This window comes from Dermacentor albipictus, chromosome 7, assembly GCF_038994185.2.
Source record: "Dermacentor albipictus isolate Rhodes 1998 colony chromosome 7, USDA_Dalb.pri_finalv2, whole genome shotgun sequence".
NCBI classification, from domain to species: domain Eukaryota; kingdom Metazoa; phylum Arthropoda; class Arachnida; order Ixodida; family Ixodidae; genus Dermacentor; species Dermacentor albipictus.
Genome location: NC_091827.1, coordinates 90,343,833 through 90,368,337, shown reverse-complemented (window position 1 = coordinate 90,368,337; position 24,505 = coordinate 90,343,833). Strand labels below are relative to the sequence as shown.

Below are 24,505 nucleotides of genomic sequence, written 5' to 3'. Positions count from 1 at the left end.
ATATCTTAGTTGAAATTAGGAAAACGAAATGGGCATGGGCAGGACACTTAATGAGGAGGGAAGATAACCGATGGTTATGAAGGGTTATTGACTGGATTCCAAGGGAAGGGAAGTGTAGCGGGAGGCGGCAGAAAGTTAGGTGGGTGGGTGACATTAGGAAGTTTGCAGGGACAACATGGCCACAATTAGTACATGACCGGGGTAGTTGGAGAAGTATAGGTGAGGCCTTTGTCCTGCAGTGGGCGTAACCAGGCTGATGATGGAGATATATATATATATATACGTCACCCCAAGAAAATTCATGCCACCTCGAAGAATTCTTCACTTAAGTGACGGCCTAATTTGAACATTTACAAAACCTGACAATAGAAGACAGTTCAATTTCACAGCCTGAGTACCGTCCCTATACCAAGCCACTGGTGTCACTCGCATGAACCACGCGGCCAGCGCATTCAGTTAAGCACGTTAGGGAGCTTTGTGTATTTTGTGCCTATTCAGTCGCAAAAATGCGCAATGAAAAGAGCCATGCACATACAGTCTGTGGTTTTACGCGCAAAACCATGATTGCCTTATAAGGCATGCCGTAGGGGGGAATTCTGGAAATTTCGGCCACCTGGCCATCTTTAACGTCCCGCAATGCACGGAACACGGGTGTTTTTGCATTTCGCACCCATCGATATGCGGCCGCCGCGGCCGGGATTGGATCCCTCGACCTCATCTTTAGCAGCGCTACACCATAGCCACTGAGCCAACGCGGCGGGTGAAAAAAGCCACGCAATGCCTTGTGAAAGTTTTAATACGCGGACGCTGTCAAGAAATCTTTTCCTGATGAAAGGTCACGTGAAAGGTTAAGATATATCATATATAAAATTACACATTATATAACAGTTTCTGAACACAAGTTATGACCAGAATTATTTGCATAAAGCATTGTGACCCCTTAATGCAATAGTTTAATCACTTGTGAAGCACCCCGCCGGGGCGTCTCCATCAGCAGGTTTTTGGTGTGTTGTGACACCACGTACCCGAGCACAGGAGGGTTGGAATCTCCCGCGTGTAGCCGTGTGCGGCTTAGCCGTGTCTAGCGAAAGGGGGATCCTGGAGGTTGAGCCGATGCCGGGTGTTTGGACCGTTAAGGCTCCCGGCGGAGGCTACACAACCCTTTCGCTTCTGGTTCGCATAGCCGGCGCCTCTACACTGACCCACCTGGAGAAGACTTGCAGTCGTCTTTTGCTCTCCATGGTATGGTATGGTATGGTATTCCTTGAGCGATGGCGCACACCCACTGTGGGGGATTGGCCAAGATTTGGATGAAATTAGGCTATCTTTATTAAAAAACTGAAAATGGTAAAGCTAACTGGAGGAAAAGAACAAAAATAAAATGTTTAATAATTCAAGACAACCTCTTCGTAGCAATTATAAAATCCTCCACGGTTGAGCAAATATCCCTATGGCACTGTCCAAGAGAGGAGGCTCCTAGAGAAAGGATATTTATATATGAAAAGCTATCTTGTCAAATCTTCGTCTTTGTCGCTCATTTTTAGACCTTTCCTATCTTCTTCTCCCTTACATTTGATTCCTTTCTCCTTGCCGGCAAGGTTTAATCCGGTGTAGCTATCCTACCTTGGGTATTCCATATTTGGTTAGAGTGACGGCGTACGACTGGCGTCGTGCGGGGTTGTACGCAAGCGGCGCCTCGTCCTCCGTTTGCCTCCGTGGTGAGCGGTCGGCACTGTTGCCGAACAAATATATTTTTCTCATGCAGCACAAACCTCTGTTGTTTGTGATCGGCGTCTGAATAGATGCCGAACCGAAGCAATTTTCCTGTTCTCTTTTCGGAGCAACGCTCCATCATTTGCGAAAAACTATGTGCTGCACAGTGAAAGCAACATACCAGTAAGAAAGCTCTCCCCATTCCTAATGGCCAAATGTCTAAAAGAGAAACTTGTACCTACATACAAAGCCTTAAAAATGTCTAGTGGGGACATCCTCCAAGAATAACTTATAATGATCAAGCCGGGAAGCTCTAGGAAATTACCAGCATTGGCGACGCGACAGTGACAGTTTCAACCCACAGAACACTTTAATACAAGCGGGGGAGTAGTCTCTTAAGAAGACTTTCTTGGCTTAAGTGACGAGGAACTGCTGAACGGTTTCCAGAAAGGAAATGTTAGCAAAGTACAAAGAACTTTCATCCGCAGCAACGATCAAGGAGCCCCAAGCAAGCATGTTATACTTACGTTTGGAACAAGTGCAATGGCTACCTTGCTGGAAGCAGGTTACGCTAAGCCAATGTCAGACCATATATCCCGAGCTCCAGACGATGCTTCAAGTGCCAAAGGTTTCGACATGCTTCACACGGATGCCGAGGACAAACAAAAGAAGTAACTGCACTAAACGTGAAAGAAAAACTCTCGTTCTTTGAAGCCAGAAAGCGACTGTAATACCTTTAGCGACGTTGTTGTGCCGAATTGACGAAGGTGGGGGCGTCGTGACAGAGGCCTCAGGAGTCCTGCGAGCCCACGCACAGTGGTACCGTAGTGATGCCTTTCGCTCCGGCGGTGGAAGCAGCCAGTACTGCTCCATCCGCTTCGTAGGGGCTGAAGACACCAGTTCAGCAGGGTCGTAAAATCAACGAAACCGCAAGGCCCGAGACACATGTTTCACGTCCAACTCTCGGTCCTCCAGCGCTTCAGAGAGAGCGACCGAGGTCCACCCAAAAACGCTGGTGTCATCGACGTGAAGGACAAGCGCTCTTTAGAGCGTGGAAAAAGGGACAAAGTCCCAATAACTACTCTAAATAAGGAAGCGATAACCTAAAGGTTATCGCTCCTTTGTATCAGCTTTCTTTAGATCGTTGTCATCTAACACCTTTCTAATCTCGTATTCACTCATTAATGCCATTTATTACCTTTCAATTTGCTAATGGCTTTTGTTATCCATTGGAATTGTAGAGGCTCTTCCATAACTTAGGTGACATCAAAGACATGTTGTTTAACTTCTCTCCTGTGGCCTTATGCTTACAGGAAAGAAACCTAGGCGAAAAACACAAAAATGTTTTAAAAGGTTTCACTGTTGCACGGCGCGGCCGTACTCAGACGAACCGGCTTTCCGGAGGTGTAGTCAATGTTCTCCAGGGCGCTATTGCAGCTAGAGAAGTTCCCATTACCAGTAGCATAGAAGCCGTTGCTGTCACCGTTATAGCTCACAAAACCATCACCATTTGTTCGCTTTAAGTCCGACACCACTCTCATTTTACTACAAAACACTTAGAAAATATAATAGGTAAATTACCGGAGCCATTTGTTTTAGTAGGGGATTTTCATGCTCACTGTACTCTTGGGGCAATGCCAAACTGGCCAAAAAGGGCAACTGGTTCAAGATTTTTTACGGTCAAATGATATCTGACTTTTAAATTCATGTGCACCGACCTACCGACCTACTGAGATTCACAGAAATACAAAACTAAATAGGTCACTGCAATTGCACAGTGACCTATTTAGTTTTGTATTTCTGTGAATGTTAACCGTGAACGAAAAGGGATTCATAATGTCTGCGTTTTGTTGTTTTCCTGTTCGTGGTTTTCGTAACTTGTATGACAACATTATTTCTGCAATCATGTCAATTTTTTCGCCGCAGTGCGAACTAACTTTGTATAAGTAGTCGCATTTATCCCCATATTGTTTATATTTTTTATTGTTTATCTTTTACTTGTGCACGCATTGCTACATGATGCCAAAGAAACCAATAAGGGACACATACCTAGTCAAGCCGATTTTATGGCTTTTTGTCTGTGCCCCTGCTATCTGTACATTGTATAGATACAAAATAAAGTTCAAAGTTCAATGTTCAAATTCATGTGCACCAACCTACTTTTCCCCGACTTCGCGCGCTTTTAGTTGTTTAGATTTAACTTCTTGCTCACCATCTTTTTTTTTCATCTTAAATGGGAAGCCCTCGACACATCCTATGATAGCGACCACTTGCTCCAAATCATCAAACTTTTGTCATCACCACTAGTCTTATTCACTAGGCCTCGCCAGTGGAAATTACCGCTCGGTGACTGGCCAGATTTATGGAAAACGCGAAACTGGGAAGTTGTGTTTTCGACAGAACTAAGCTTTGACGAACTTAACAAAAATCACTGAGGTCATAATCTCAGCAGCATAAAAGGCAATAACACAGTCATCCGGAATTGTGCGCAAAAGGCTAAAACCCTGGTGGACAAACGAGTGTACCGAAACCAAAAAAGAAAAAAATAAGGCCTGGAGAATCCTTTGGAGGTGCCCCACTTATAGCAACCTTCTAAATTTAAAACAGGCCAAAGTCGAAGCAGGATTTATTCTAACACAGGCAGAGAAATCGTCATAGGAAAAATATATATCTTCAATAATAATACGGCCAAGTCAAAACGAATGTGGGACCAGGTGAGGAAATTCAAAGCAGAGCACACATCACACAAAATAACACTACTCTCATGTCCAGGCACACAGACAACACTACAGGACCAGGCCAACTTATTAGGCGAACACTTTTACAAGGTCTCCAGCTCAGCAAACTACTCAAATGCTTTCTTAACATATAATGAGTCGGCGGAGAAACAGAGACTGCCCACTACTGGGGCTTCAAATGATCCTTATAATAACTTCCACACAATGCGAGAATTGCGCAGAGTTCTCTCTGCCGGTAAAAAAAACGGCAACAGCTCTTAACTGTGTCCTCTACACAATGCTCGCACACCTATATCAAACTTCAGTAGAAACACTTCATAAATTTTTCAACAGGATATAGGAATCTGGAGTAATGCCTACAGATTAGAAAAATGGAGTAGTGGTGCCTTTCTGGAAGTCAGGTAAACCCGCAACATGCCCAAGCAGCTACAGACCCATTGAATTAATACGTTGTCTAGCCAAATGCTACGAGAGTATCATAAACACAAGGCTCACATTCATCCTTGAATCACGGAGCCTAATAGACATGCACCAGTGCGAATACAGAAAGGGCTGCTCGACAACTGGCCACCTCGTACGACTAGAACACGAAATACGTGAAATACCTGAACATAAAATACACAAACAACACCGTGTCACATTTTTCTTCGATCTAGAAAAAAACGTATGATACCACGTGGCGGTATGGAATTTGAAGAGACCTGGCTGACTGGGAAGTGCGTGGCGGAATGCTAAACAGTCTATCTGATTTCATGGCAAATCTAACTTTCCGGGTGCATCTCTGCACAATACTTTCACGCACATTGCCACAGGAATATGGCGTTCCATAGGGCTGCATTCTGAGCACGACACTCTTGACAGTCAAAATGAACTCTGTTACAAGGATCCTTCCACCGTCTGTCATGCACTCAATATATGTCGACGCTTTGCTAGGGGCTTGTCGCGCCTCAAATCTACATACTTGTGAGAGACAACACAAATAACGATAAATAATCTCACACAATGGGCCGACAAATATGGATTTCATTTTTCAACAGACAAAACTCTCACTGTTATCTTCTCCCAGAAAAGAGGGTTACACTGCAATCGAGTTCTCACATTGTATGGTACAACGTTGCCGGTCAAAGACGACCACAAATTTTTAGGCGTTACAATTGACATTGAGCGGAACTCCCTGGCCCACATTAACACAACTAAAGTTAAAGTAAATAAAGCATTAAATATTCTCAAGGTGCTATCCCACAAGCACTGGGTATCTGACCAAACTTGTCTACTATGTATATAGCGGGCCCTTGTACATAGTATCCTCGACAACAGTAGTGTAGATTATAGTGCAGCTAGGCAGTCATACATCAAGCGACTTGATCCAGTTCATAATCTCGGCCTACGACTGGCCAGCGGTGCCTACCGAAGATCGCATGTCCAAAGCTTATATGTTGACTGCAACGAGCCTTCCTTACAGCACCGTAGAGCACTACTCACACTTTCCTATGTACTGAGAATTCGGTCATCGCCACAACATATATGCTACGGCGTCCTAACACAGTGAAATTCACGGGTACACTACACAAACAAACCGAACATAATTCGGGGCACTTATCTTACGGCACGAAGAATGCTGTCAGACCTATGATGTTCCTCATGTGGCCCTGAAGGTTGCTGAAAGGCCACCAAGAACGACTCCATGATACAACTTTTCACAGATTTTTGACTCGACACTAACACATCTTAAGAAAAAAGATATTCTACAAGAACACATAATACAAGAGTTCCGATTCGCTAGAATAGCAGCTTGGGCTTGTTGGTTTTCCATCCTGCTAGTAACAGCGCAAAATATAGACAAGGGACGTCCCTTGTCTATATTTTGCGCTGTTACTAGCAAGAGTTCCGAGCTATTCAAGAAAACTGAAATATCTACACGGACTTTTACACTGACCGCTCTAAAACGCCAGAATATGCAGGCATCCGGATCATAACGAAAAACTGGGAATATAGCTCTGGGAAAAATATTTTTTCTTCAGTCTTTACCGCCGAAGTTTATGCGATATGGACGCAGTAAACAAATTACCACCGACGAGCAGAAGAATGCTGTCATATATGCCTATTCGTTGAGCGCACTAAGAGCTCCAAACCTTAACGCCGCGTCTGAACCTCTGCTTGACGATATCATAAACATGGTGGCTTTTGATAACTACGGAAGAACCATACGATTCTGCTGGGTCCCAAGCCACGGTGGCACAGCAGGGAGTGAAGCAGCAGGTAGATACGCGTTCATGGCAACGCACGAAGGCATAGCGCAAACAACACTTCCATACAGAGGCAGTATCCGATTATTCGTAAGATCCTGGCACCAAAGTGGCAACTAGAATGAGACTCTTGCATAAATAACATGTTACACAGAATACAACCCCTGCTTAGCGAGTAGAAATCGTGGACTCACCAACAACGCTTCTATGAGGTTATCCTATGTTGACTCCGAATGGGGCATACACACCTTACACACAATTTTCTTCTCCGAAACGATAACCCGCCAACTTGCGAGAGGTGTCATGAACCACTTACAGTAATGCACATTATTGTGACATGTCCACATACTCATACACAGAGACGGAAGCTTTTACAGAATCTCTATAACGTACACATAACTTTACAACCCGCCTCAATACTCGGAGATGAACCTCTAGTGCCCTTCACTGACTTTTTGTGCTTTTTAGAAGAAACTGTTTTTTTGCACAGCCTATAAATTAACGCAGTGTTCGGTGCTTTAACATTTGATTTCTTAATATCTTGTCGCTGGCGCAGGATGGCCTTAGTCCTTTTGCGCCATTACACCCGAATGAACTAACTTCTCAAGCATGTCACTAATAGAATATCATAATAGATTATCGTAATAGATTATCAGGCGGATAAATGAATGAATGAATAAAAGTACAAATAAATAAATAAATAAGACACAGCGGTACCTCAAAAGCGCGAAAGGACACGAGAGGAAGCAGAAACAGTGTCGATTTCTTGATTGAACAGCTTATACAGCATATGACGAAGAAAAAATTAGTACGGAAAATGCATAGCACAGACTAGGCAGTTTTACGACTAGCGCAACCAGGCGTCTTTACGTACGCAAAATTCCTTAACCCTGCTCGCGCTGTTATGGACTCTATTTTCCTTCCCTTGAATAACTTCTTTATTCTAAGCCAGGTGGCTTTCTTTGACTTGTAAGAGGGTGCCTTTCGCTTTTATATTGGAGACGCCAGTTCATTGTGTGATGCGATGGTTTCACGATCATCGAAAAAGTGTTCCTTGCGGCACGTGATCTGGTAATGGACTCGTCGGCCATCTTATTGAAATTGACTTTGCGTGAGAGTTCTTTGAGTGCGCGCAAAATTCCCAGATGGTTCAAACTGGTTTCTCCAGTCGTCGACCGCAAGCACGTTTTCAGCCGCTGAAGACAAAAAGAAAAAGATCTCTCGGATGTGTGCTTGTATGTCCCGTTGCCATTGCCTACTGGAAAGAGAAGCAAACCTAGGAAGTTGTAAGGAGGCGTTATCACGTGACAACCCCAGCAAATTTCGCCACCTCCCTTCCGAATAAATATACAAACATGTTGCAAGCAACTTTGAAACAGCAAACTTGATCAAAAGCATCTTGGAAAACTGTACGACATAAATGTCTAATACGAGCCAATACTAGAAACGGAGATACCTGCGCTAATTATCCATAATTATGCAGAAGGGAGGGCCGCTTTAAATGGCCTCTTTATTTGAAACGGTTCGTTTTGAAGGCAGGCTAAACTTCTGTAACAAAGCCCCAATAATATAGCTTCATCTTTAACTCACATCTAAACTTTTTTTTTATTACTCCGGGTTTTTTTCCCACATTTCTTTCCCAGATACGGGATGCAAAAGATATCATATGTGCCGAAAGCCCCAACCCAGGCGTGTCTGGAAAGGCACTTCTTACCTTAGGAGAGAAGGACCTTTGCCCAACCGTGGTGCCAAGAGGGACAACGTACCTCCTGCTGTCCATGGGTGAGTAATTGGTGCGGACTGTTCTACTAATAATTAAATGCAGTTCTGGCTCTCTAAAAGTGAGCCTAGTGCGTGTCCGATTGCACATGTCACGTGGTCACGGAGCTGTGTTTGTGCCACTGCTCGCGCGTTCGTCGTCGTGTTCTTGCACAGGCTCTATCTTGAGAGCGATCTTAAGCGAAGGAGGGACGGACGCACGGACAGCGTTCTCATTGCGTAAATATAGAAATGTTTACGGATTTAAATATCCGAGCGCACCAAAACACTTCCTATAAGTTGTGTGTGCGAAATTATTTAAGTGCGACTTCAGACCATGGGGCGGTCCTTCGAGAAATGAAGTACTTTCGCGGAAGCGAGTGCTTTGAGACGATTGGCGCATTTTTATTTTGCGTAACTGAGGTGCAATTAATGCATACTCTCGCGCAACCGGGCTGCGGAGTGCGCAATTAGCTGAACGCCAACTGGTATGCTTATTTAAGAGGCAGCGCTGTAGTGCGGCAGTTCTGGGTCAGCTGAAGGTTTACACCTGGCGACAACTTTCTGAGGTAGCAAGGCTAAGGGCATGGAGCCGAAGACCACTTGTTTTACTGCGCCTCCACATGCAGTCCCCTAATGAAAACATCTATGGAATATCAGGGTAAATGAAAATATGTCATTCACTGTTTCTTTATCCAGTTTAATGATTGAGTAGGCAATAAAACTGTTGCGGAGTAGTAGCAGCAGTAGTAGAAAACTTAATTAGTTATTTTGTAATGAAGTCCCAGAGGACAGCCAGCGTCCGATCGGAAACAAACTCCAACCCACTCCGCAATATCGGCACGCCGAGGAGCAAACGCATACACGCATACGCAAGCGCATACAACGTGCGCTAGGACGCCCCCTCCGTAGTGCCTAGGCAGAGTCATATATTCAAGAAGTAAAAGTCCCCAGATTTTGTCTCTCGCGCCTGCGCACAAAGTCGGGCGATCCTTCAAATGAACCACTCGTCCTCTTTGCCATAGAGTTTCCTACAAACATCTATGTTCTTTACCGGCCTTCCCTCTCCTCTTGTGGCAGCTGCAGGAGAGGATAGCCGCCGCCTGCCGTGCTTATGTTCGCTTCGCCGCAGAAAAAACGTATTGCCAATGGGCTTACAATAAACCCACCTATACTACGGTACAGACGTAATGGTTAACTGCTGTCTTCAGTGCGGAATCGCTCGATCAAACAAGAAACGCTACCTGAATAATATCATTGCATCCACAATAAGGGTGGAATACCTGAAATGCCATGACAAATTTCAAAAGAACTTTTTTTCGACTGCTGGATTTTGCTAAACCTGCATATTTTACGCCACATTTTGTAAACAAACATGATACCAGGTTAAGCTATTGCATTTTGCTGGTGTCGTAGAAAAAAAGAAACATTGCAAAGGTAATTGTGTACTGCTTGTCGGTCAACAGTACAAGAAACTTCCCATATACACATGTGCAAAAGTTGCGAAACGTTCACGACGAGTCAACTCATAATTGGCACCAGTGTGCGCTCGTGGTGATGATGCATTGTCTCGACATTTGCAACTAACGGGTTAAGCGAATCATTCCTTTGATAACGGTAATTAAGCCTTCTATAGGTGTAGCACTGTTCCCCTTACTTCGAACGAAATGTGACACGACGATTGCCTGAAAATCACACGCTTGGCGGCAAGAGATACCTCGCTCAGGATCTAAGGCGACCATTGTAATATGATGTAGTTGGCACGATGGTGCAACAGTTAGGTACCATTTTTTTAGATTATATATTAGGCTGGTGTTTGTGCTCTTGGTGCTCGGCGAAAAATATCTGCATCCCGAATTTTCGCTTCTGGGATTTGAACATCAGAGTGGTGCTACATGTTTTGTTAGTCAACCTGATGCGCCGATTCAACGGAGCTTTTCGCTGCTTCTAATGTACACTGTACCTCGGTGCATTGTTGCTTATTCTAATGTAATAACTTTATCACCAGTAACCTAATCAAAGCAACACAGCCGTCTAGTCACGCAAGTTAGAAGTCTCGCTACCGCACACGCACTACGCACTTATCTATTTTCTTTTTTTTACCCTTTGGCTTTGCACGTTACAGAGGCGAGGGGCATATTACAGAGCAAAATTGAAGAAAGAACAATTGGTAAAATAACAATATGGAGCAGGATCAATCTACAAAAAATACAAAATATGTTCAGTTGAAACTAAGAAAGAGCAGAGTAACTTCTACATCCAAATATAAAAAAACAGGCTAAACAGAAAGAGCAAACGAGGTGCAAATAATTAGGCAATGTTAAGCATGTTATTCAAAAAAGTCTTAAAGCGTCGAGCATCCGTAATAGCTGTAGCTGCTTCTGGCAGGTGATTGCATTCGGAGGTGGTCCGAGGTAGAAATGCATTTTGATTTTCCAGGAAATGCACCCCAGGCATTTCCTGGAGACCGCTCGAGTGTTTTGCGTCACATCACACACACAGAAAGGCGTGACCTAGACGGAACTTTACGGCTGAGTTGGCGCGTGGTCATTTGGTTTTCTGAGCCAGTAGTTTTTTGCGTCGTTAAGTCATAGGCCAGCTCAGGCATCTTTCTTCTCCAAGCAGGCTGTCTGAACACAGAGGGCGCATTCGTGCCTATTAACAGTGTACTTCTTTAAATGAATACAGAAAAAAAGCGTTACAGAGTGTTTGCTGCTTAACCGAAATAGAGAATGTATTTACTGTAAGCGCTGCTGGATGACGTTGTTGAACAACCAACGCAGTTGGTTAGCGGCTATGGTGTGGCGCTACTAAGCCCGAGGTGGCGAGATGGAATCGCGACAAATGGCGGCCGCATTTCGATGGGAGCGAAATGCGAAAACATCCGTGTTCTGTGCATTGGGGGCACGGTAAAGATCCCCTGGTGAAAAAAATTAATCCGAAGTCCACCACTAAGACGTTCCTCATAATCAAATCGCGGGTTTTGCACGCAGAACGCCATATTTCATGGTATTGAATACCTGTCCTCTGAAAGTGTTCCAGATTAACATCTTGTCAAATTCGGGTTCAATGTGTTGTGAATTGCCATTGCTGCTGACTGTCGAATGCTACGCCTGTGAGTTGGGGGATGAACTTAGCCCTTTGCCCTGCTTGTTAAAGGTACCTGTGTTCATACAGTTTGGATAAACTTCACTAAACGGTGTACTGTTGTAATATAAAATATGGATAATCACTGAAACTTCAAGTTTTACCAGTCGGTTCCTTTGGCTTTTGTCAACAGGGCTCCTGGCGATCCTTCTGGCTCTAGCGGCAACCTACCTGCACAAGAAGCGGAGGCTCAACGCCTGGCTTCGCGACTGCAGCTTCTGCGGATTGTCACGGTGCATCTCAGAGGACACGGACAAGCTTTTAGACGTGTTCGTCTCCTTCAGCAGCAGGGACTTCGGCTTGGTGCATGACGAGATCCTTCCGCTACTGTCAGCTCACGGGTTCACGTACTGCACGTACGAGCGCAACTTCAAGGGAGGCTTCCTCCTGCAAGACATCATTCGCGATGCCGTCGCCTGCTCCAGGAGGACGCTGCTCGTCTTGACCAAGTGAGAACAAACCCTTTTTTGGGCGTACCTCTAGGATAAGTGTTGGTAGCTTAGCGAGAACTTTACTGAGGCGCCTCCGGTTGGAGGCGGCTCTTCCGAAAGCCTACTTATCGAAAGCCTTATCGGAACGAGAGACGCACCCATCCGTGAGTCATGTAACCGTGAAGAGACGATCGAGTAAGTGATGTGTTTGGTGGTGGTGGTGGGGCGGCAGGGGTGGGTAATCTGGCATTCATAAGCGGCAATTGTTCCACCTGAGCCTTATGTGAATTGAGACCAGGGGTGCGTCACCAAGTGTTGGAGAGCCCCGTGTCGCACATGAAGGCGATGAGCAGTCGTTTCCATTTGGACTGTGTTCAGCATAGAAGTCGCTAAGAAGTCGAATAGAACCCAAAGATTCTTGGACAATGACGCCACGCGTTTGCAGTGCGCGCGTTTGCACTTGCATTTGTGCCCATGTGTTTGCACTGGTGATGTCAACCTCTATCTCTCGTTCTTCTTTTAATCTCTTATCCCCCACCTCCCTGCTTAAGGCACCAAAGTTGACGTGCCACCTACTTTTCTCTCTACACTTCATTCCCCTGCATCCTCTTCTCCGGTCAAGAATGTTGTTAATTTTAGTCATATCATAACAATAGGTTTTCTGTTTTTTGTTTGAAAAGATTGATTGAAAAGATTGAGATTGATGAAAAGATTGAAAAGTGCCATTGCTGGCTATATTGTGGGGGCATATAATAAAAAAAAGATTTCATAGTGTTGCAGCCAACCAAATGTGCTGATAACAAGTTCCATGCAACACTCGTTTTTGGTAAAAACGAATGCTTAAATAGATTGGTCCTGGAGTCGTATGGTCAAACTGGAGGAGTGAAACTGCGCTGGTTGAATATAATCTGAAGCATTAATTGTCGTTTTCATTGTTTTAAATTATTTAAAATTTTTTCGACCTTAGAATAATCTTTCGATCCTCTAAAGGATCGTTTGGGGCCTTAGCGACCATATGGTTACTTTAACTTGACGGAAATAGCAAGACACATGTCCCGCTAAAATAATCAAGGGATTTCGACGAGCTTCGATGCTTCCCGTCCATTCTATTCCAAAGGGGAGATATGCTTCTACATTTATCACTACGATTGAATACACACGAAAGCAATAAATGTTTAAATAACTAGGTGAATTAAAGTTCATTTTGTAGGAGAGACGCAATCTGAAGGCCTGATGCCGTTTACCGGTGGATTCATTTTTCGTTTTTTACCTTCATTTTTTCTCATACGAACGCTGACTCGTCACTGTGGTAAACAATTTGAAGCTATGACTCATAAAACTGTGTAAGATGCAGTAACAATTAATTTATTAGTAAACAATACCTTGAAAAATTCACTATCGTCAACATCATCATCAATTAGTGACTTTTCTTTACCGATTAAGTGGTTCTGACTTGATTGCCGAAACAAAAGCAAGTTACCCGCACTGGTCTAAGAGCCGACTCAGCAACTGCACTCTGCTGATAAGGCCACTGAGCACCACCACTGATCGATTATCCTTATATGCACTCTTCGCATGATTTACGGATAATGTAATGTTGAGCTGTTGCCATCAGTGAGTGTTCAGTTGTACACTCAGTGAAGGCGCACTTCTGTATCCTCCTTGCTGGCTGTGGAAGCTATCCTAAGGGCATAGCCATCAGAACTCATAGCGCCGCGACGACACAGCAGAAAATCTCACACAGTGTAAATTTACCGAAGAATTGGGGAATGAGCGACGGAGTCCTCATAAAGCCATCGAAGATTACCCAACTGGGGTCAAGCTTGAGTGCATCTGCATGAGGGCTTTTATTTAAGGTTCTGGGAATGTCACTCTTCAGTCAGAATTTCACAGCGTTTCTGCATATTGCTCTACTTGGCTCATGAAACAATGCAAACAAAAGTAAATTAAGGAGAATTTCCCGGCATTTCAGAGTAATCTTCCACCTCGTAACTACTTTCTTATTAACCATCCACTCTCTCAATTCCCTCGCCCTAGGTGTCCACATTACCAAGGACACTTTCATGGCACGTACACAAAGAACATGTCATTATTCAACAATCACTTTGTCTATTGAGGCGTAATTTCTCTCTCACCTCTAGCAGTATGAAGCGTTTGCTTCACAAAACATTAGTGCGTCCTAAATTTAAATGTGCGTCGTCTATTTCGAATCACCATGGTAATTCCATCGTCCTTTGTATAGAAGTAATCCAAATAGCTCGTAAGCGCAATAGTCGATCGTTCTATTCACGCACAGCAAGAGTCAGCAGAAGAAATCACCTCCAAGTTCGCCCGTTCCTTGTCAATTCTTGCCACGAAGTCACCCTGCTCTTTGAAATTAGCTGCATGACACGCCTTTTCGTAGCAACAAATAAAATCTAGCCCACGAGTCTGTGCTTTGAATGAGGTGACGTGTTTTAAAAAAAATTAACCATGAAATATAACCACGAAAAAAAGGCAAACGCAGATATGAAACAAGAACACTATAAAGCGTTTAGAAATAATTGTTAAGATTCGTGCCAGTCGTAAGCACCAACATGCGGTTGTGGTATGAAAGGGGCGCTTTTTTGCATATGCCATCCCGGTTTTGACACGGCTGCTAAGTCATTCAATGTCGTGGCGGATATATTTATAGCTCTATATGTGAAAGCCGTGTAGGCATCGAATTGCAAATCATTGATCTTACCGACTCAGCAAGCTTCGCTTCCCATGTGTGCCATCATTTACATTAGATCTGCACATCTATTTAACCCATCTTTACTTGAAGAAGCAGAAGTATTGCTTCCTGCCATGGCATTAAATTCGCCTATTCGCATGGGCGTTTTGAAATCTCTTTTTCAATGTGGCGACAAACGAAAATCTCATCTGGCTGCATGTTTCGCAAAGACTGTGATTGTCTTGTGTGTTGCCTGTAGTTGTCGGCACACTTAGTTATTTGTTGTTAAATTACGATATTGCTAGCAAGTCCACGTCGGCTACATATATATATAATATGTCACGTTGTACTTGGAGGAACAGCGCATTTCTCGAGGTTCATATACATATAAACTTGTAAGGAATGTTGTATAATGTTAGTTAAAATGCAGCCCAGCGTACTAATGTTTATATCTGACTTATCAAGCAGCAATTATCGTCGGCGTTTTCACAGAATGATATAGAGAGAAAATAGCGATGGCTACTTGTACTTATTGGAGACTTTTCGTGAGGAACTAGTGAAGAAATCATTCTTTGCTTGCAAACCCATAGTAATGATGGTGAAATATTTTTTTCTACTCGGCTCACCGTGACGTCACCCTGCTCTTTGCAGTTAACTGTATCCCACGGCTTTTTGAATCAAGAAATGAAATCCAGTCTTCAAGTAGGCGGGGTGCATGAGCTGACGAGTTCTAGAAAACTTAACCATGAAATCTCTTAGAACCCTCTTCCACCCTTCCCTCTCTCCCTATAAATAAATAAACGACAATGAACACAACTTTCCAGGAAGAGTGTGGAAGTCCACAGAATTGGGAAGAACAACGTCTAAAGTGACTGCATTCTGGGTAAATCCAAAAAGGATACGTGTTCGTATTTCGTGGCCTCTTTGAAAGCATCTTCTCCATTTGAGCTGCTCAAGCAGTATAATATCCGTAGTTACCTCGGCTAAGTTTTTATTTCCGCTGCGGGCACCACAGTTTAGAGGTATTAAGCAAGTTGCGTAGGAGCAACGACCGGTGTTGTGACCGCTGACGTCATGCTTGGACGTTAGAGTGAACAGCACATCCCTCCGCCAGTATATTATGACATCTTTTGATGTCATAATATGCAGCTCCATATCGCATTCAATGCTCATGCACCGTTTTCAGAATCCATTTGCATGTCTGCGTGATTGTAATGGTGCTTTAGGTGTCCGTGTCGTAGTGCGCTGGAAACGCCAAGAAGTGAACTGTCTAATGGCACAGATTTTGATTGCGCGTAAGGGTACGCAATATTCATGTTGCCATAGGCCTCTGAAAGTAGCAGTCCCGCAAGGTTCACCTGCTTTTAGACGTATGCAAACCAACCCTGTTCTAGAGTAGAAGCATGAGTGAGATGCTGCTAACAAACTTTTTAAAAGGGTGAGAACGCGTTGTTGTAAAATTTTAACATGCGTTTTCGGGTGACATATATTCACTTCTTACACCATGTGCCGCTTTATAATAGGACGCTTTAGCTCAAGGTGAACTGCACTTTCCCTATTGAAACGCATTTCAAACACAGAAATGCTTTTATTAAAGAACTGTTGGACTAACTTGAACGAAGTGGGTTGCATTCAACAGAAACAATAGAAGCAGTAGATAAACGGCTATAGAAAGTCATAATTTAGTTTTTGTGATTAATATTGCAAATTTCTACAATCTCTGTAAATTAAACGGTAATTTGAACAAAACATTCATTTGCTAGCGTCACTAGAGTCTGCATTCTACCTTTAAGCAGAACAAGCTTCATAGAAATCCGTACTGTGATTGCCAAAGAGACCAATTTTTTCCGTTCCTAATCATTTAGATAGATGTAGACAAGGTAACCGAGGCCGAGGCAGATTCGCCCAGAAAGCGACGAAATCTCGTGTGATGTTTCGCAGGAACTTCGCGTTGAGCGAATGGTGTCGCTGGGAGTTCCGGTTCGCCCAACAGCGCGCCCTACTGGACCGCGTCAACCTGCTGGTCATTGTCTTGGTGGACGAGGAGGCATTGGACGCCTTGGACGAAGACCTGCGCCAGTACGTGCGCGAAGCCAACCATTTGCGCTGGGGCGAGCCCAACTTCCAGAAGAGGCTGCTGCAATCGCTGCCCAAGAGGAACGCGAGGAGGAAGCTCATAGGCGACAGCCAGGGATTTGCGCCGAACACCGCGATCGACGTTGTTAGCACCCAAGATGCGGAGCCGTTTTCTCAGGGGACGTATCTCACACCCGGTCCGCAAGGACAGTGTTTTAGCGTCAACTCCGAGGAAATATCACTTTGACTACTTTGAATAAAAAAAATATGTTGCGTATAATAAGGGACAACCAATCTTGCCAAGTCTTCAGGGCTGGTAACTGTGTCATTTCTTTCTGTTATAGCAGCCTTCAAGTAGAAGCTGAGCAGACGACGCGTGCACCTTGGCCTGTATTAAGGAAAAAATCTAACGCTTTATTCGTCCGTAGGGAAAGGAATGATAGCGAATAGTGTGCTGGATAATTCATTAGCGGCGGCGGACGACTATAAGTAAAAAGCTTTGTGAATACGGGGCCCTATACTGCTTAGCCCATATGATGGAAGTGCCAGGAAGTCGTCTCCGCTATCTCTCAGCGCGCCTCGGACAGCCGCGGAAGCTTTCTAAACTCGGAAATTGCGCCCACGTGCGCGCGCTCTGAGTCATACGCGTCGCTTCCGGCTAGCACTTGTGGCGCGCTATATTGTGTCAGAAACATGTGCTTTTGCGAAATTTTTGTGACGTATCTACAAGTAAATAAAACGTAAAATTTTTCACGAAGGCCGCCGCACATTGATACTAGCAGAAACTAGGTCTTTTAGGCCAATTACAATTTCTTTGTGGAAGGTCTTGAAGGTAATATAGTGGGGCTGCTTTTTCAGTACAGTCTGTAACATGTATTCGGTCAAAAAATTAACACAACATGACATATATCACTTCAGCGCTCATGCTGGTTTGCCTCCTTATAAGCAAGAAAACATCGCCGCAAGATGAATGAAGCAATGACGCATGCCTGGCGGCCTCATCTATATCAGCGACGCATTGTTACTGCCCTCCTGTGCCTCGTGTCATCACCAGCTTAGCACCGTCTACCAGGGGCATTACGTCATCCAATGCCCCTATAAAAGACTGTTCACATGCTTTCGATTTCGGTGGGCACGGCGAGCCGAGCAAAGGCATGTGGCCTAACACGCACTTCCTCTGCTTCACGCAGGTCAGTTATTATTGCTCCACAATTATGGCCGATTCTCGCTGTCTCTTGGTTCTGCCATGCCCACAACAGTGCATTGTATTGTTTGTGAAGTGTTTAGTGTGTGCAGGCTAAAGCTCTGCGTGCTTGTTGAGTTCAATCTCGGTCCATGTACGGGAGACACCAGTACAAAAGACTTATCGCCGCAACAGACAATCAATGGGTGGTGCTATTGCGGTGTTGATGAAGCAAGGTATCCAAGCTTTTTGCTTTACCGCGCTTCATCGATAACGGGAGCGTCTCCTTAAGACTGTTCTGCTGGGGTCGGTATTAGCTTTTATTTCCGGTTTACCGACTACCTGATTGACCAGCAACATTTTTCCCGACTTGGCTGATCACATGCCTAAATTCATTCACGATAAAACAGTTCTTGTTGTCGTTTTTAACCTGCCTGGATGGGATTGGAATTGTCCTGTTTATGGTTGCCGCCCTGGCATGCATTACAGTCTTGATATTGTGTTGCAACATAACCTTCAGCAGGCAGTTGCAAAACCCAGGTGTGTCTAGGGCACTTGTGCTTGCCTACTTGACCTGGTGTTTATCACCCTTTTGACGGAAAATTTTCGTGTTTTGGTGGAAAACGACATCTCCGATCACAATGCGGTGTATTTGTCATGCAGCATCCAAAACTCCAACAACTACCCAACTAGAAAGCCTGTCTGCGTAAAATAATGTTCACGTGCCAAGGAAAAAAGCGTGCGGGATTACCTTGACCTATGACTGAGTTATTTTAAAGAAAAGGACGCGTATCTAATATGGGATAACTTTTAAAAAATTTGAACGTACTGCATAAAATGTTTTACTCCCAATACAATGAGGAAAATGCAGAAAAGAAATTGCTGGATCATGCGTAAGGCCTTGCATATAAAACGAACACTAAAGCAATTAAAACCAATACGTATCTGCCGAAACTCTGTAGCCGCTGCACAACTTGCACTTCATTGATCACTACATTGAACACACGCTGGCGAGCTTTATTCGAAATGCTCCGCAAATTTTTTGGAGGCACTTGTGTAGGAAAAACAAGTCTGTGCACCAAATTATGCGCAATGGCGTTTTTGTCATCGATAAAGCAAGCATTGCGGAACATTCCAATACGTATTTCTACAGTGCTTTTTTTTCGAACTTAAACTTCCAAATACGGCAAACAGCTGCATCGTCTCCTCCCGAACCAAGCATTGGGTCATCCGCATGCGTGTCATTCATGCTGTCGAATTTGAAAAGTGTCTCTAGCAATCTTCCTCCGCATTCGCGAGTCGCCCGGATTGTGCCAATGCTTAAGAAAGGTACGGCATCATCTGTTACAAATTTTCGTCCTACCCGCCGTGGTTGCTTAGTGGCTATGGTGTTCGGCTTCTGAGCACGAGGTCGCGGGATCGAATCCCGGCCATGGCAGCAGCATTTCGAAGAGGAAGAAATGCGAAAACACCTGTGTACTCAGATTTCGGTGCACGTTGAAGGAGCCCAGGTGTTCCAAATTTCCGGAGTCACCCACTATGGCGCGCCTCATAATCAGATCGTGGTTTTGGCGCGTAAAACCTCATATCTCTAAACAAGTTTTCGTCCGATATCACTTACGCCTTCTTCTAAACTCCTTCGGCACATTGTTGCCACTTCTATAACCATCTTTTTTAACGCCAGAGGCATTCTATCTTCATTCCAACACGGATTTAGACAGGGACTTCCTACAGTCACACAACTAACATCTGTAGTTCATGGCTTCGCTGATATTTTAAACAGGTTCGGGCAGATTGACGCTATATTTCTAGATTTTAAGAAAGTGGCTGACCTCGTTCTATATGCAAAACAAATATGTAAGCTTGAATCTGCTGGGCTTCGCTCTTTCGTATTTAACTGGGTGTCTGTTTATCTTTCTAACTGCGCACAGTTCATTAGTATTGATTCTAATTGTTCCAGCTGCCTCCCAGGCACTTCTGGCGTATCGCATGGAAATGTACTGGGACCATTCCTTTTTTGATAAACGCTAATGATATTGTTGATATGAGTAGTGAACCAGTGCCGATTAGGCTTTTGCTGACGATTGTGCATGGTTCATTGAGATCAGGTGTTCTGAAGATCAAGTCAATCTTACTTTAACCTTCAGAACATTCATTCCTGGTACAATCAGTGGGACATGAAACTTAGCAATGACAAAACTTTCTTCATGAAAGTTACCAATAAAAAGAGTAGCCTATCATTTGCATATAACCTTCCATCTCATCCGCTCGAGGAAGTTAGTGAATACACATGCCTAGATGTTACTATAACCAATAATCTCAGCTATAATAAACATACATCAAACATACGCACGTCAGCATTTAAGAAACTTTGCTTCTTCAAGCACAAAATAAAAGCTGCCCCTACTCGCGCAAAGCTCTTAGCCTACACCTCAATCATCAGACCTAAACTCGAGCACGGATGCACCGTCTGCAACCCTTTACAAAACATAACTTCGAAGTAATGGAAATGATCAAGCGAAAATTTGTTCAACATCTCTTTAACAAATGCCTCTATACTGACTCTCCCGTCACCCTCATGGCTAACATAACACGCATACACTGGAAATACGAAGAAAAATTTAAAGATTGACGTTACCTTTATTTATTAAAGATAACAAACTCTCTATGGGAACTGATCCACTTATTAAGTCCACCATAACACGCCTAATAACAAATCATGAAGTGCAACCCCTAACACCGTACTACGCTAGAGTCAATGTTTTTAAATACTATTTCTTCCCGCGTACGTGAGCTCAATAAAATATACATTCGACTGATCTACTAACAGGTATTGGTGCCTTTGACAAAATTGCTTATTGACAGTTGCAGACTTATTTCCTGTTCCTGCTATATGTTATTCTCTACATGTTCTGTTTACTGCAACGTAAATTGCTGTGCTTTTGTGGCTACTGTTGTTGTCTTTCTGTTTTGCCTCTCCGGCCAGGACCTGCAGGGCCAGGGTCTGCAGTATGCTGTAGATAGATAGATAGATAGATAGATAGATAGATAGATAGATAGATAGATAGATAGATAGATAGATAGATAGATAGATAGATAGATAGATAGATAGATAGATAGATAGATAGATAGATAGATAGATAGATAGATAGATAGATAGATAGATAGATAGATAGATAGATAGATAGATAGATAGATAGATAGATAAAAAATAAATAAATAAATAATTGCACAGCCGGCAATAACCGTTGCTGGCAATCACCCTTCCTTGTCTGGCATGTGAGAATGACTCGTTAAAATGACCCGTGGTCGGCTAGCCCTCATTGTTTGTGTCATGAATAAAGTAGGTGCATGTCCGGAAAACGGAGAAAGGTTCACGAAAGGAAAGAGTGTCACGAAAAGCTTATCAAAGGAAAATGCATATGCTACCAAAGCGCATCCGGGCATTATGTGTGGCGATCCCTCTGTCACCTTAACTAACCGATCGCCAGAGCTTGAAGCCAGAGCGCAGGTGATTTATTTGGTAAATTCAAGCACTGTGACAAATATGACAAACATTGAAAGTTCGGGATTCCGCGGAACTAACTTACGAGAACGCGAAAGATACCACATAATATGCGGCAGAACTAGACTGAGTTAACACAAATCAGACGCCGCAACTGCGGCATTTTGAATAGTCCTGTCAAAGCTTTGCGATGTGGATTATTTTCCAATGTGTTTGGTCTTATAAAGCAAGCAACGCTTCCGAGGGGAAGGAGCCACGAGCGTTCAAGACGAGTGGCACTGAGAGCTTTAAGGCCATGAAATGATTTGTGGAAGACCATATGCTCATCGGCATTTGCAGCCGTACGAATCATAGAGGCTGCAGTGGTCGCGTAGAGGTAGAACACCCGCCTCGCGTGCAAGAGGTCCGTGGTTCGAATCCCGATGCCGGCAATTTTCCACCGGAATAAAAAAAATCCGTGTGTGATAAAATTGCATAAGCAGGCCTGGAGTGTGGCCTGACACCGGTGACCAGAACCGGTAAAGCACTCCCTCACCAGAGCAGGATTGGCCACCCTGGTGCAGTACTTGGCTACAACCTCCTATATGAACAAAACAATCAAACCCCGCCCCTCAGTCCCCAGCAGCTGTGAAGCAACTGGCCACGGCGGCGGTCAGACCTGTGACGCAGCAGAGGGTGCTAAGAATCACTGGCTCCGGACAGGCCGCCATTGGAATATGAACCTGGAAACGTTTAACGCTAGAACGTTATCTAGTGACGCGAGTTTAGCAGTGCTATTGGAGGAATTAGAGGGCAATAAATGGGATATGATAGGGCTCACTGAAGTTAGGAGGCCAAAAGAAGCATATACAGTGCTAAAAAGCGGGCACGTCCTGTGCTACCGGGGCTTAGCTGAGAGAAGAGCACTAGGCGTCGGATTCCTGATTAATAAGAATATAGCTGGTAACATACAGGAAATCTACAGCATTAACGAGAGGGTGGCAGGTCTTGTTGTGAAACTTATTAAGAGGTACAAAATGAAGACCGTACAGGTTTACGCCCCTACATCCATTCATGATGACCAGGAAGTCGAAAGCTTCTATGAAGACGTGGAATCGGCGATGGGTAGAGTGAAAACCAAATACACTGTACTAATGGGCGACTTTAATGCCAAGGTAGGCAAGAAGCAGGCTGGAGACAAGGCAGTGGGGGAATATGGCATAGGCACTAGGAATATCAGGGGAGAGTTATTAGTAGAGTTTGCGGAACAGAATATGAGAGTAATGAATACCTTCTTCCGCAAGCGGGATAGCCGAAAGTGGACGTGGAGGAGCCCGAACGGCGAGGCTAGAAATGAAATAGACTTCATACTTTGCGATAACCCTGGCATCATACAAGATGTGGACGTGCTCGGCAAGGTGCGCTGCAGTGACCACAGGATGATAAGAACTCGAATTAGCCTAGACCTGAGAAGGGAACGGAAGAAACTGGTATATGAGAAGCCGATCAATGAGTTAGCGGTAAGAGGGAAAATAGAGGAATTCCATATCAAGCTACAGAACAGGTATTCGGCTTTAACTCAGGAAGAGGACCTTAGTATTGAAGCAATGAACGACAATCTTGTGGGCATCATTAAGGAGTGTGCAATGGAAGTCGGTGGTAACTCCGTTGGGCAGGATACCATTAAACTATCGCAGGAGACGAAAGATATCAAGAAACGCCAATGTATGAAAGCCTCTAAGCCTACAGCTTGAATAGAACTGGCAGAACTTTCGAAGTTAATCACCAAACGTAAGACAGCTGACATAAGGAAGTATAATATGGATAGAATTGAACATGCTCTCAGGAACGGAGGAAGCCTCAAAACAGTGAAGAAGAAACTAGGAATTGGCAAGAATCAGATGTATGCGTTAAGAGACAAAGCCGGCAATATCATTACTAATATGGATGAGATAGTTCAAGTGGCTGAGGAGTTCTATAGAGATTTATACAGTACCAGTAGCACCCACGACGACAATGGAAGAGAAAGTAGTCTAGAGGAATTCGAAATCCCGCAGGTAACGCCGGAAGAAGTAAAGAAAGCCTTGGGAGATATGCAAAGGGGGAAGGCAGCTGGGGAGGATCAGGTAACAGCAGATTTGTTGAAGGATGGTGGACAAATTGTTCTAGAGAAAATGGCCACCCTGTATAGGCAGGTTGCGAACGTAGTTCCCGCGCCTACTAGGGCGCCCCTCGCGGCGGCGAGCGCGGAACTGGCAGGATACGACCGGCCCGCTTGCGTTCGGAAAGCCTGTACGCGCACTGTTTCGCGCGTAGCTGTTGCCTTTTCTGAGCAATGCCGAAGTGCAACCCGAGCTGTTGAGTAGTGGGCTGCAACAGCACGTACACCAACTCACGCGGAACAAAGTTTTACAGGTTTCCAAGCCGACCGTATGAAGCAGAACGGCGTCAACACTGGATAGCGCTTGTCCGACGGCATAAGCTGTTTTATTTTCCGGCGTTATGCCAAGTGCGTTATAACGCTGAATGTTTTGCTTTTACAGCAATGATGGCAGCAACGGGACACCTACAGTCAGTGGCGTAGCTAGGTCGTCTAGCACGTTGGGCCCATAGGTGTTCTGTCCACCCCCCCCCCCCCCCCGCCCTACCCCGGGTTTATTGGAGGAAGGCGAGGATATCAACAATTTCCGCGTGTCTCCAGACGTATATGACCCCCCTCCCGCCCCACTGGCCCCTTGCACCAGGAGGCACCCCCCCCCCCTTGCTACGCCACTGCCTGCAGTGCGTACCAGGATATGCATCAAACACAGTAGTTTGTTCCCACACTGTAGCGCAGTAAAGCTGTGGAACTCTTTCCCAATCCTCTCCCATTCAAACAGCGCTAAAGCTTGCTGAGAGATTTGAGGAGGGGTTGCAGCCGGCTGAGCTTGCGTGCACCCTTCTGCGCCCAGCATATCAATGAAGGGGCAGATGAGATCACCAAAATTTTTGACAACGTGGTTTATTGGAACCTCCTTTGCACGCACTGAAAAAT

General features: G+C 44.5%; 1 protein-coding gene across 2 annotated transcripts in view; it reads left to right on the top strand.

The window, feature by feature from the left end:
- Nucleotides 1–17,102, top strand: part of LOC135908751 (protein toll-like) — a 64,101-nt gene extending 46,999 nt beyond the window's left edge. For both annotated transcript variants that reach the window (XM_065440598.2, XM_070522438.1), the window contains exons 4-6: nucleotides 8,341–8,479; nucleotides 11,736–12,051; nucleotides 16,670–17,102. In XM_065440598.2, coding sequence (XP_065296670.1) covers nucleotides 8,341–8,479; nucleotides 11,736–12,051; nucleotides 16,670–17,051 — 837 coding nt within the window. In that variant the 3' untranslated portion in view covers nucleotides 17,052–17,102. The remainder of the gene's footprint in view (nucleotides 1–8,340; nucleotides 8,480–11,735; nucleotides 12,052–16,669) is intronic.
- The last annotated feature ends 7,403 nt before the right edge of the window (nucleotides 17,103–24,505 follow it).